The following is a 14,046-nucleotide window of genomic DNA, read 5'->3' as shown; positions in this document are numbered from 1 at the left end:
AGATAAAAGCCGGTTCATATAGCTTAACGCCAAAAATGGAGGAGAAGTGACTTTTGGTGATAATTCAAAACGTTACATCAAAGGTATAGGTACAATAGGTAATACCTCTTCCATACAAATTAGAAATGCTTTATATGTGAATGGATTAAAGCATAATCTTTTGAGCATTAGTCAATTTTGTGATAAGGGATTCAATGTCATGTTTGAAACTAATGGTTGTAAAGTTATTGACATTGCATCTAATCGGATTATGCTTGTTGGTCATAGAATAAGAAACATTTACATGGTGCATTTAGACTCTATAGATATGACTAATTTATGCCTAGTTGCTAAGGATGAGCATGATAGTTGGTTATGGCATAGGAGACTAGGTTATGCTAGTATGAGTGTTTTGCAACGGTTAATTCAAGGAGATTTAGTTCGAGGACTGCCTAAACTAAAATTTGATAATGATAAAATATGTGATGCTTGTGCTAAAGGAAAAAAAAACGAGTTTCTTTTAAATCCATTAATGATGTATCAACTAGTAGAGTATTGCAATTGATCCATTTAGATCTTTTTGGGCCATCTAGAACTACTAGCATGGGAGGAAAACAATAAGCATTTGTCTTGGTAGATGACTATTCTAGATATACTTGGGTTCTATTCTTAAGTACTAAAGATGAAGCATTAGAAAAATTCATCACATTTTCAAAAGTAATCCAAAATGAAAAATGTTACTCTATAACTAGTGTTAGGAGTGATCATGGAACTGAATTTGAAAATCTTGGATTTACTGAATTTTCTAATTCTAATGGTATTAGTCATAATTTTTCAGCACCTAGAACCCCTCAACAAAATGGAGTTGTTGAAAGGAAAAATCGAACTTTAGAAGAAATGGCTAGAACCATGCTTTGTGAAAACAATTTGCCAAAATATTTTTGGGCAGAAGCCACAAATACTGCTTATTATGTTATTAATCGAGTAATGATTAGGCCTATTTTGAAGAAAACTCCATATGAACTTTTTAAAAATAAAAAGCCTAACATTAGCTATTTTCATCCTTTTGGATGTAAATGTTTTGTTTTAAACAACGGTAAAGACAATCTTGGCAAATTTGATACTAAAAGTGATAAAAGAATTTTTCTGGGTTATTCCTTAAGTTCTAAAGCTTATCGAGTATTTAATAAAAGAACTTTAGTTGTAGAAGAGTCTATACATGTTGTTTTCGATGATAATCTCCTTCCAATGAAGGATTCTTGCTTGAATGATGATGTATGTATTATAAATACAAATGACGTTAGACATGACGTTGGAGAACCATCATCAAAGGAAGAAATGAAAGATGAGGAAACTCATGATCCTCTCGAGAATCCAACCATTGAAGAAAGGAAAGTATCTTACCCAAGAGAGTACAACTATTTCAAGGATGGTGAAATCATAGGTGATCCATCCAAAGGGGTAACAACTCGATCTTCTCTTAGAAATATTTGTAATTATGTTGCATTTATCTCATGCATAGAGCCTAAGAATATTAAAGAAGCATTAAATGATAAACATTGGATTATGGCTATGCAAGAAGAGTTAAATCAATTTGAGAGAAGTAAAGTATGGACATTAGTTGAAAGGCCTAGCAATAAATCTATTGTGGGTACTAGATGGGTGTTTAGGAATAAGCTTGATGAGAGTGGTAATATAGTGAAAAACAAGGCTAGACTTGTTACTCAAGGGTATACCCAAGAAGAGGGCATAGACTATGATGAAACATACGCTCCCGTAGCTAGGATGGAAGCAATTAGAATGTTATTAGCATTTGCATGTTTTCATGAATTTAAATTATATCAAATGGATGTTAAAAGTGCATTTTTAAATGGTTTTATAAAAGAAGAAGTGATGTGGAACAACCTCCATGTTTTGAAGATTCAAAATTTTTGGATCATGTTCTTAAATTGAAAAAAGCACTTTATGGTTTAAAACAAGCTCCTAGAGCTTGGTATGAAAGATTGTCAATTTTTTTAATTAAAAAGGGTTTTTCAAAAGGGAAGGTTGACACTACGTTGTTTTTAAAGCATAAAGGTAAAGATTTATTACTAGTTCAAATTTATGTTGATGATATAATATTTGGTTCTACTAATGATGTTCTTTGCCAAGAATTTTCTAAGCTAATGCAAAGTGAGTTTGAGATGAGCATGATGGGGGAGCTCTCATTTTTCTTGGGACTCCAAATCAAGCAAAGAAAAGATGACATCTTCATCAATCAAGCCAAGTTCGTCAAAGATATGCTCAAGAAGTTTGGACTGGAAAATGGCAAACCACATGACACTCCAATGAGCTCATCAACAAAACTTGACTTAGATGAAGGAGGTAAATGTGTGAATGTTAAATTATATAGGTCAATGATTGTCTCTTTGCTTTATCTAACTGCAAGTAGATCGGACATTATGTTTAGTGTTTTCTTATATGCTAGATTTCAATCTTGTCCTAAGGAATCACATTTACTAGCTGTTAAGAGAATCTTTAGATACCTTTAGGACACTCCTAGTTTAGGACTTTGGTATCCTAGAGACTCTAGCTTTAGCTTGCATGCCTTTCTGATGCGGATTATGGATGATGCAAATTAGATAGGAAAAGTACCTCCGGTACTTTCCAATTCCTTGGAAATATGTTGATTTCTTGGTTTTCAAAGAAACAAAATTGTGTTGCATTATCTACCACTGAAGCAGAATACATTTCAGCTGGTAGTTGTTGTGCACAAGTTTTATGGATGAAACAATAACTTTTTGATTATGGAATTGAAGTAGGTACCATTCCTATCAAGTGTGACAATACTAGTGCTATTTGTCTCACTAAAAATCCCATCCAACACTCTAGAACTAAGCACATTGAAATAAGACATCACTTCATTAGAGACCATGTCACTAAGGAAGATGTAGTTCTAGAATTTGTTGATACTTTGCATCAATTAGCGGATATCTTTACAAAACCTTTAGACAAGGAAAGATTTTGGACACTTAGGAGAGAATTAGGTTTAACCGACCTATCTTCACTTAGTGTTTAAAATAATTTTAGCACTTTTAAGAATAAATGAAAAATGCTTATAATGGTAAATTTTTATTGCATTCATTGCTATTATTTAGGGGGAGTTTATGTTATTTGGTGAAAATTAATTTTATGTTCAAATGTTGTTTAAATATTAATTTGATTGATTGAACATGATTAATTTTCAATATATGAGTTGCCAATACCACTAGAGCTAATTAATTTAGCATTTTAAGTGTTTAAAACAGATTTTTGACATTTTTGTGCTTCATGCATCGATACACTTAACAGTGCATTGATGCATCCCTTTGAATGTGCATCGATTCATCATGTTGATGAACCGATGCACGCCTTGAATGTGTATCGATGCACAGGGTCATGCATCGATGCATCCGTTGGGTTTTGGGTTTAAAAGGCTTATTTTTCTCATTTGCTTCAAACCCTAAAACTAAACCCTCTCTAGCTATACGCCTCTCTTCTTCTCTAAACTCTCCTCTTGCTCTAAATCAACAAAAATTTGTCGGAATCTTCGAGTTTTTCAACTCATAATCCTGCATTTATCATCAAATCGTGCAAAACAACATCACATTCCTCTCAAATCCGAAATTTTCAAGGTAATATTTCAAAAACTCTATTTTATTGATTTATGATCTTAGTACTAGTTTTAATTAGTTCTAGGATGAACATTATATCGGGCATTGATAGTTTGATGATTACAAACTAGTTTTTACAACTAATTTCATAAAAAAAACTCACAAATTTTCAATGAATTTGTGAATTTTCAAAATAAAAAATAAAAAATCTAAATTTAATTTCTAAATTTGATGTTTTTGATTTAATTATGTTGTTTTCATGAAAAACTATACATATTATAATTTTACAAATATTATTTTCAAATAGTTTTCAAAACTTTGCCCATTAGGATTCAGTTTAGAAAATCTTGAATTATTGCGGACACAATTGAGTTTTGGGATTGATTAAATTGCATACATGTGTTTCAATTTGCAGGTTATATTTCTTATTCCGATTCCTAAACCATGTCTAATCCCAAACGCCCTAGAACTTGATCGAGTCGTTCTCGTTCAAACCAACCTCCTAATCCCGTTCCTCAACCTCCTAATAGTCTTATAGGACTTTGTTTCAACATGCATGAACGTCGTAGAGATGACCTGTATCATAGGTATATGGAGTTTTTCCAATCCTATAGAATCCGAGAAGAGCGTATTCCTTCTCTTCAAGCCATGATTGACATTGATTTTGAATACCTCCCAATTCTTAAAACTTGGAAGTTTGATAAATTGTTTCATCTCAAACCTGTCGTTTTTCATCAGTTAGTCCGCATTTTCTATTCTAATGCGGTGTGCATTTAAAATGATACTCAATGTGGGACTATTGCTATTATATCATATGTCTTAGGCCAAGATATTAATATTGACCCCACAACTATAGCCTCACGTTTTGGGTTAGATGATGATTGATTATATAATGAAAATGAAAATGTGGATTATCCCTATATTCCAAACGCTAGTGTTAGTACCCTTCGTTCTCATCACGATCGTTTTTTTCATTTGATAATCTCGTGGTGGTTTCGACCATCTGCTGGTAGGTACTCCACTCTTCGTGCTAGGGATTTATGGTGGATGTATTATATTAAGAACATCAAAATAAATCTGCCCCACATTATTTTTAGCCAACTAGTATATATCATAAACATTGTTCCTTCAAAACATGTAGAAACATTAGTTTATGGATGTCTTCTTAGTAACCTCTTTATTAAACTTGGTCTAGACGTCTCTCTCGATAATCCCATTCCTCTCCAAAATCCAATCAATCTAACCTCGTTAAAGAAACCCGAGTAGAAACAAGACAAGGAAACCGATCAATGGGTCTTTAGACGCGGTAAGCAAACTCCGAGAGCTAGTTCCTCACGAGCTGCTCCTAGCTCCTCTCCTCCTCCTCCTCCTCCTCCTTCGGCTCCAGCTGCTGACGATGATCCTGAATTTCAACAACTTATGCAAGACATCCACGATCACGTACCAGATGATGAGCCTGCTCCATAAGAAGATCAAGTGCCTCTATATTTTTGTTCATTTTTAGAGACATTTGATCTACGGTATGCTTTCATTGAATCCCACTTGACTGCTACTCACGAAGCAGTAAATCAACGCTTAGACACTTTGGAAGCTCGACGGATGGAGTTTCAAAGGGAGAATTTTGTACGCATGGATGCTCTCTCTCTTGATATGCAAGCCCGATTTTCTCTTCTGCCTCTCGATCCCTCTATGGACGAGTAGATATTGTTTTGTTTTGGAACATCTTTGAACTTTTCTTATTAAAACATTTTGAAAGTTTGGGGATTATCGTTATCTTTTGGATTGTTTATTTTGGATGATTGAATGTTTGGATTAATGTTTTGGTTTGGTTTGAATTTTATTTTGAACTAAATGATTATTTACTTTTGCATCATTAGAAACATATGACCAATTATGCCATTTCACATTTGTTTATGAATATTGATTATGGAACTAATGGCTAATCTCCCTTTTGATTGTGATCTTAGCAGCTTAATCTTATTTACTTATAATCAATTGGCTATATTTTTCAAAAACTTTTTTCAATTAATTTTAGAGTCTTTTTGATTTAACAAAAAGGGGGAGAAATATTAAGTGTTAAAAGGGATAAGTGTTAAAGTAAGGGGGAGTAACTTCAAACTTGGTTTTCAAACTTTATTTTCAAAGAAAATCTTAAAATTACTCAAGTGTTTTGTTATATCAAAAAGGGGGAGATTGTTTAAAACATTTTGATATTTCGATATAACAAATTACGTTTAAATGAATTTTAAGATTTTACAAATGATTTTCTAAGTATATTCGATTCAATTAATCGAATATCAAATTATTACTCCAAGACTTTTAAGATCAATTTCAAACCTGACTAAATGTGTAAAATTTGTGTTTTATACTTAAACTATTTTTAACAAATTTTCACAAAGTATTTTGAACCGAAATCAAGCCTAAAATCAATTTTTCAAAGTGATGCACCGATGCACCAATTAATTTTTCAAACATCGAATGCATTTTATGCATCGATGCACTCAATGCATTTGAAGCATCGATGCACAAGACCATGCATTGATGCACTCAGGCTTTTTCAAAACATCTAATGCATTTCATGCATCGATGCACTGACGCTCCCAACTGCTTTAATTAATTGTTCTCACACTTAAACGGCTCTATTGACTCCACTAATCATCCCCAACGTTCAAAATCATTTGAAGTTGTATTTAAACAAGCTTAGAAGCCATTGATCAACAACAAGAAACAACAAGCAACTAGAATCAAGAGAGAATCAAAGAGAAAGCATCAAACCTCAAGTTTGACCATTTCAAGCCTATTTTTCATTCAATATTTATTTTTCTTTCAAGAACACTACTTGTACTCAATTGTATTCATTTTTAGTGTTCTTTTCTTTGTTCTAGAATTGTGCAAACAATCTACCTTGTGAGGATTTCCTTGTAAGTTTGCAAATTTGTAATCTTCTCTTTGAGAAAGAGTGTTCTCAAGAATTGGGGTATATTCTTGAGGGTGTTGTAAGGTTATCTCTTTGGCCTCAAAAGAAAGAACAAATTAGTGAATTTATTGGAAAATCCTTAGTGTGGATAGCTAAGATAGTGGATGTAGACTTTGGTTGAGAAAGTCGAACCACTCTAAATCGTTGTGTAAATCTTTTCAATTTTCTGCAAAAGCTTCCACCAGATTTTTTAATTGCCAATTCACCCCCCCTCTTGGCCAATTCCGTCGATCGATTAACTCAACAATAAGTAATGTAACAAGAAGTGTGAAATGACATGAAAAGTTGATATAAGCTATGCAAAAATGATTTACGTGACTATATGTATATTTGATCCAAGTTTTGTGAATATTTGAGAATAAAATAGGAGAGGAGAAATATGTGATTACATGAAATGTGATAAAGAGTTATATGAAAGAATGAGGTGATATGAATATGTGATGTATATATATGGGAAATATATGTGAACAAAATATGATATATATAGTTATGTGAAACCATGCAAAGTAAACTACGTGATTATATGCAACATGTGATATAGATTACATGATATGACATATGAGTTTACATGAACAAATGAGAAGTGATATAAGCCATATGAAACGATCTACGTGAATACATGCACTTGTGATATATGTGATATTAATATAAGTAATTATAGGAATATGTAATATCAGTGTTATATGAAATGTGACTATGTGATATGAATGTGATATGTGAACATAAGTGACTAATTGACATGAGCTATGTGACTATATGAAAGCAAGAACATGTGACATGAAATACATGATAAGAAGATATAATACTCTGTAAGGGTATTACATGATATGAAATTAAAGAGTTATAAGTTATATGTATATGAGATATATGTTTACACATACATGTGGTATGTGATAGAAGAGAAATAATAAGTGATATAAAATGTTACAAATGACAATGCCCATGTTATGTAATATGAGAGCTAGTGGTATAGTTGGCATGCCAAGAGTCGAGGGTTTACTTATGTTCTACGGAACATATGGACAGAATTAGCTATGTCTTTAGGGACATATGGACAGTATACCTATGTTCTAAGGAACATATGGACAATTTACCTAGTTTCTTCAGGAACTATAGACAGTTGCCGAGGTTCTTTATGACCTCTGATAGGTCTTTCGGGACAAATTTCATATGCCACTCAGTGGGACTTATACGAGCTGTGGTGACAGCAATAGTGCACAACCTCAATGTACTCGAATACCTTGAGTTCTCAATAATGTACATGGGCCTATAAAAGATATCAAAAGTATTTGCATTATTATATGATATCGTTCTATTATTGTTTACACTGAATTCTTTGTGTACATGAGCTAATAAAGAGATAATGATTACTACAATATATGTTATGTATATGCTTTTGGTGATATGAAATGGTTCACAGGAATTAAATGATGTTATATGGTACACAGAAAAGATAAGTACAAGATCATGATAATGATGGTATAGATGCATGTATGCATTTTGTTATATGAAATGTTTATGGTTTTATTATATGTTTTATATGTCTCACTAAGTCAACAACTTAGCGTGTGATTGTTTCACGCGTAGGTTCCGAGAAGAGGAAGAATGAGAAAAATTAAGCAAGACATGTCAGTTTCTCCTTTCCAAAGATCAAATCAGAAAAGAAATGTATAGTATGTATTTTGTAATAAGGATAGTGGTTGGCATGTAAGGATTAAATCTGATATGTTCTAATTGGTTTTGAAAATTCATACGATTGAGTTTGGTCATGTTTTAAATGCGTATATGTAATTGATGAATTTTATACGGATGAAAGCTTAGGTTTTTATGAAGTTATACGTATTTTACGAAAGTACTGTAACAGTATTGTAGCAGTACTGTAGCAGGGGTATCAGTTCCTTATAGCAGGGGAAACAGTTCCCCTTTGACATTCTAGAAAATTTTAACATTTGGGTACTGTTCACGGTACTGCTTATATGGTACTGTTCATTGTTCATACGTATTTTATTGTTCATAAATATGTTTTTGACTTGAAATTTCATACGAAACATAAATTAATAGAATATTGCGGTATTTTCTTAAAATGAGTTCAATGTTTTGATATTTTGTAAGAATATCGTTTTTAAAAGTCAATGTGACATCTCGGACTCGTATTCGGGTCGGGTACGGGTTGGGGTGTTACAAATAATACAACGAGAGTTCGTTTTTGCAAGTGATGATTGTCTTGTGCCATCGAAACTTCTTTTCATTAAGTTCTTTCAAGTTCTTTATGAGAGAGATCTTCACACTTTAGTTTGCCTTCTCATTGCGATTAGGAGGGCTGATTAGAGCCAATTATCGAGTTTGCCTAATCTATTGCAGCTAGAAGGGTTCGTAGGAAAACTATCTATCAATCATCATCATCATCCGCTGCGAAACGAGGAAAAACCTAATTGATCTAAAGTGGCTTTTATCAATAAAGATATACGCCATTATTTTCAAGGTTATATATCTTTCTTTGATTGTGACATGCTTCAACAATATATAATTTTTTTCTAGAAATGTTATTTTTTATGTGATCTGATCTTGAAAGCAAACCATTTACGATCCGATAATACTATATTTTATTATACGTTGGTTTGTTTGCCATTAAAATAACCTATTCAAGAAAACTAATTACATGAAATAATATCCTTATTTCGTTTTTGCTAATGATATATAATTTAAATTACACAGATGGTATAATTTTTAGGGTAAGAGTATAAGTTTAATATCTAAATTATTATTTTTGTTTTATTTGGGTACTATTTTTTTAAATCTTACCTAACATTTAGTTTAGATCTCAATTTGGTATCTCACCGTTAAAAATTAACATAATTATTGTTGTGATATTTTTTCAATGATGATATGATATTATCTTATGGTGACACGTTAGATATGATTTTGAAAAGATAAAATTTAAGTACCAAATAGACTAAAAGTATTTGGTTAAATATTGAATGTGTAGTTTACTCTTTTTTTAAGGGAACAACTTATAGCCCCTCGCCCTTTTATTATTTTTATTCGTAACTTCTGAATGGAACAGTTTTTATATTAAGTTATAGAATATATATAATTAAAATAAAATCTAATAATGATTTTTCATTTCACATATGACAACTTTTATTTTATTTAGTTTATTGTAATTGAAACTTCGAAGCAAGCTATAAATGAATTTTCATTTGACACTATTTACGTGTCACATGAAACTGACAATTTTAATAATATATTTTTTATTTACGTTATGGTTGGAACTAATTTATTTAACACCTGATATTTAATTATCACATAACAAATTTTAAAAAAAATAACACGTAGAAATTTTTAAAATATCGAAAAGATATTTTAGTTATTCTCATATAAATGATTTCTTTTCGACGAGTAAAAAGTCTTCTATTTTTAAATATATTTTAAATATATTTAATTATATATTTTTTTGAATATATATTTTTATAATATTTAGTTATTTAAAATAATTAAACTAATTAAAGTTAAAAAATTACTATAAAATTTAATAAAAAGTAACTTTAATGAGACGGAAGATATATAATTATTAAATGCATTTTTTAAAATTGTGTGAAAAATATTTAATCATTTTAAAACGATTAAGTAACTTTGAATCTTTTTTAGGTAAAATAAAAATGTGCAAAAATGGAAATTATTTTTAAAAATATAAAATATTTTAAATAGAAAGATGGGTAGTTTTGTTTAAATGAAAAGTTAGGTAGTTTTTCAATAAGCATTCAACTAATTCCTATTTATAAATAAAAATATATTTAATTATATGGATCACTGTGGACTTAATTTAATTTCACTAGTGATAACAACTTAATTTAAAAAGATTTTTACTATATGAAATAGTATAAAAAATAATATTTTGTAATGGACCCTCCCCCCCCCCCCAATCCCCCACTTGCTCCCTTTAAATAAAAATAAAATAGACAAATGAGAAGCAAGGCTGATCCTCCAATTATGTGAAGCCTGCAACAAAAAAAGACCCATGTCGTCTTCCTCTATATCGTCTCTCGTTCTCTTTTACTTTTTATAAAATGAAAAAAAGAATTGTGAAATTAGACAACAATGGCGCATCACGGTTAACGTCATTCAGTTTTTAAGAAATTCAAGACCTCAATTTCACTACCAACTTGCAGAGGTCTCTCTCTCAAATTCCTCAGCATGATCTCTTCCATTTTTATCTCTTTTCCTCCCACTCTCTTTAGTATCATCTCTCTCTCTGCAATTTTCTCCTCCAATTTCTCTCCTTTTCCTCACCATGTCAACAAACCAACAAGTTAGTACTGCACTTTCATGTACAATTTAGTCTCTTTTGAAGGTATATATATTGATATTTAGTGTTGTAACTTGTAAAACTCTTGTTCCAGGTTATGTGGCCCAGATTAGTGGCTAACAAGATCCTTAGAAAGAGATTAGGAAGCAACAACTTTGTTGCAGATTTTCCAAGATACAAAGAAATCCCGAGCTTGGATCGGCCATGTCTGAGTCCAAACGGTACCATTTTCAGTCACCATAAGGATATACATAATTACAGGTAATTCATCCTTTTTTTCATATTTTCTTTCTGAATCCATTAAGCGACCTCAATAAAAGAAAGTATTGTTCTTTGGTCTCGGGTTTTATGGTCTCAAGTTCAAACAACATGGTGTGTTATTAATGGTGAAAAAAGATTTTGAATGGATATTATCTTGTAATCATATGAGATTATATTAAGAAAATAATTTTTCTTTTATTTTTTAGGGTTTTTGTTAGTACATGGAATGTTGGAGGTGTTGAACCACCAGAAGACTTGGATATAGAGGAATTGCTAGATACAGGCAATATCTCCTGCGAAATCTACGTTCTTGGGTAAATCACCTACAGCATAATTGTATTCATTTTTAGTTTCGTTTTTTTTTTTCACTAGAAAATCAAACAATGATAATTGATCATCATTGTCTTCTTCTTCATTTCAGTTTTCAAGAGATTGTACCCCTTAGCACCTCCAGCGTGTTAGGAACAGAAAACAACAAGATTTCAACGAAATGGAATTCCCTGATTAGACGAGCTTTGAACAAGACGAAAATCCGACAACATTCCAATGAAGATGATGAGCTATCAAATCATGAAAAGAGTATTACAGGAAAAGACTTTCGGTGTATTATAAGTAAGCAAATGGTGGGGATTCTAATCACAGTTTGGGTCCGAAGCTATCTTTGTCCTTATATCCGGTGCCCTAGTGTCTCATGTATAGGCTGTGGAATCATGGGCTGCCTAGGAAATAAGGTGATTAGCAAACAAATAATATTGTTAATTATCTCGTGTTATTCATCCTTAATCTTGTTCAAAAATCTCCGCTCGCAGGGTTCGGTTTCGGTTCGATTCAGACTACACGAATCAAGCTTCTGCTTTGTCTGCTGTCATCTAGCCTCTGGAGGTAGACAAGGAGACGAGAAGCTTAGAAACTTCAATGTTTCCGAAATATTTTCCAGAACAAGTTTCCCGAGAGGCCCTTCACTTGATTTACCAAGAAAAATCCTAGACCATGAGTACGTAAAATTAATTACTTTATTAACTAATCAATTAATTAATAATTAGTACAACATCATCATTAAAATTAAAGATAATAAAATCATCATATATTTTAAATATTTTCTTTATATTTTCTATTGATAATTATTAAGCCTAACCATTATGATTTGATTACCAGTTTCAAACTTTGAATCTTTATGAGGCCGCCAAAGATAAAACGTTGTTGTTTTTGTTAATTGTTTTATCTGTGACATTTTGGAATATATATAGTTTGTAATTATTAAATTAGTGCAGTTGTTAAAAAGCAAATAGTATTAATCTGGTGGGCTAATTAAATTATTTTATTTACCGGTGAACCGTCTTTTTATTGGCTAAGATTCGAGCTTGAATCGAGCTCAAAATGGAGCTTCAATCGAGCTTTAATTGAGCTCTTGAAATATTTTTGACTTCGAGCTTTTTCGAGTTCGAGTCGAGTTTCAATAATATATTTCGAGTTCGAGCTGAGCTTGATAATTTTTAGCTTGCGAGTTTTCGAGTCGAATCGAGCTTACTCTTATAGTTTTCGAGTTCGAGTCGAGCTTAGCAATACTCGAGGTCGATTCGGCTCGTTTACACCCCTACTTTTTATTATCAAATTATTTATTATAGGATGAAGTTGACTTATTAATTAAGTTAAAAATTACTTTCTAGACTATAAACAGCAAGATTAAAATGAATTTAATATGGAAATATCTTGTGATATCAGCTTAATTAACCATTTCCATGGTTGCTCTTGCAGTCGGGTAATTTTTCTTGGAGATTTGAATTATAGGATTTCATTACCGGAATCAACTGTTCGACTATCGGTAGATTCAAGAGATTGGAATTCCTTACTCGAAAATGATCAGGTAAAAAAAAAAATCTTCGTATCTATGTCTAAATATAAATGAAAAATTAAAATTTTTGTCTTCTAATTTTTTTTTTATTGAAATGAAGCTAAGGATGGAGCTGATGAATGGTGAATTTAAAGGGTGGCATGAAGGATTAATTTCATTTGCTCCTACTTATAAATACCGACCGAATTCTGATGTATACCATGGATGTTTTCATCAAAGCAAAAAAGGAGAAAAGAAACGTGCTCCGGCATGGTAATTTTATAAATTCGTCTTCTAATACAAAATTATATATTCGTCTCTGCATTAAAGATTTAAACGGTTATTGTGATCAAAGAATTCGTGTTTGATTTTTTCCAGGTGTGATAGAATAATCTGGTACGGAACAGGATTAAAGCAACATGTATATACCAGAGGGGAAGAAAATTTCTCGGATCATAGGCCAGTGAAAGCAATATTTACGGCTGAAGTTGGGGTTTTACATTCACTGAAACAATTTCAAAGCTTTTTTTTATCAGAAAGGTTTGATAGGATTACAAACCAGACCGATGATTTTGTATGTAAAGGAAGATCCAGCATCCAGATTTTATAAATAAAAACTTCTCTATTTTGGCTTTTATGATTGTTCAACGCATGTTAAACCATGGAGTGAACCCATTCAGTGATTACAATTGTAAACAAAAATGATGTTCTTTTCAAAAGATTCGGATTCGAATACTTGCGTTTATAAGGTACATACGCGTTAAAAAAAAGACAAGAAAAAGAAGAAAAAACTTGGGTTTTGTTTTGGTCCAACAACTAGAGTCCAAAATTTGAGTGCTTCCAAGCAGGGTGTTGCATGCTAAGCTCCATGCAGTTTATGTTAAGCTTGAATTAATTTAATCAAAGAGTCCCCTAATGATTAGAGTATGTTAGGAAGCAAGTTTATTGGCGGATTTGAAGCTAATTATAATTTACAATTACACATCTTTCAAACCCAATGAATAAATGATTGAAAGAAGTTAATATAAACTATGGGACAATAATTGACTAGTTTGGAATT

General features: G+C 31.6%; 1 protein-coding gene across 1 annotated transcript; it reads left to right on the top strand.

The window, feature by feature from the left end:
* The first annotated feature begins 10,815 nt into the window (after nt 1-10,815).
* LOC120215173 (type IV inositol polyphosphate 5-phosphatase 9-like) lies at nt 10,816-13,602 on the top strand. Its single transcript, XM_039212909.1, has 8 exons — nt 10,816-10,897; nt 10,989-11,155; nt 11,362-11,469; nt 11,577-11,886; nt 11,965-12,149; nt 12,911-13,019; nt 13,108-13,259; nt 13,365-13,602. Exons 1-8 carry the CDS (start codon nt 10,880-10,882, stop codon nt 13,594-13,596), a joined length of 1,281 nt encoding a protein of 426 aa, XP_039068840.1. The 5' UTR covers nt 10,816-10,879; the 3' UTR covers nt 13,597-13,602.
* Nucleotides 13,603-14,046: the final 444 nt, after the last annotated feature.

Source organism: Hibiscus syriacus, unplaced genomic scaffold, assembly GCF_006381635.1.
Source record: "Hibiscus syriacus cultivar Baekdansim isolate YM2019G1 unplaced genomic scaffold, ASM638163v2 tig00110114_pilon, whole genome shotgun sequence".
NCBI lineage: Eukaryota > Viridiplantae > Streptophyta > Magnoliopsida > Malvales > Malvaceae > Hibiscus > Hibiscus syriacus.
This window is presented reverse-complemented; position numbering and strand designations above follow the sequence as displayed.

Coding starts and splice junctions, on each gene's coding strand:
- LOC120215173 (XM_039212909.1), top strand. Junction 11,887..11,964: donor TGGGCTGCCTAGGAAATAAG/GTGATTAGCAAA, acceptor CTCCGCTCGCAG/GGTTCGGTTTCGGTTCGATT. Junction 13,260..13,364: donor AAGAAACGTGCTCCGGCATG/GTAATTTTATAA, acceptor GATTTTTTCCAG/GTGTGATAGAATAATCTGGT.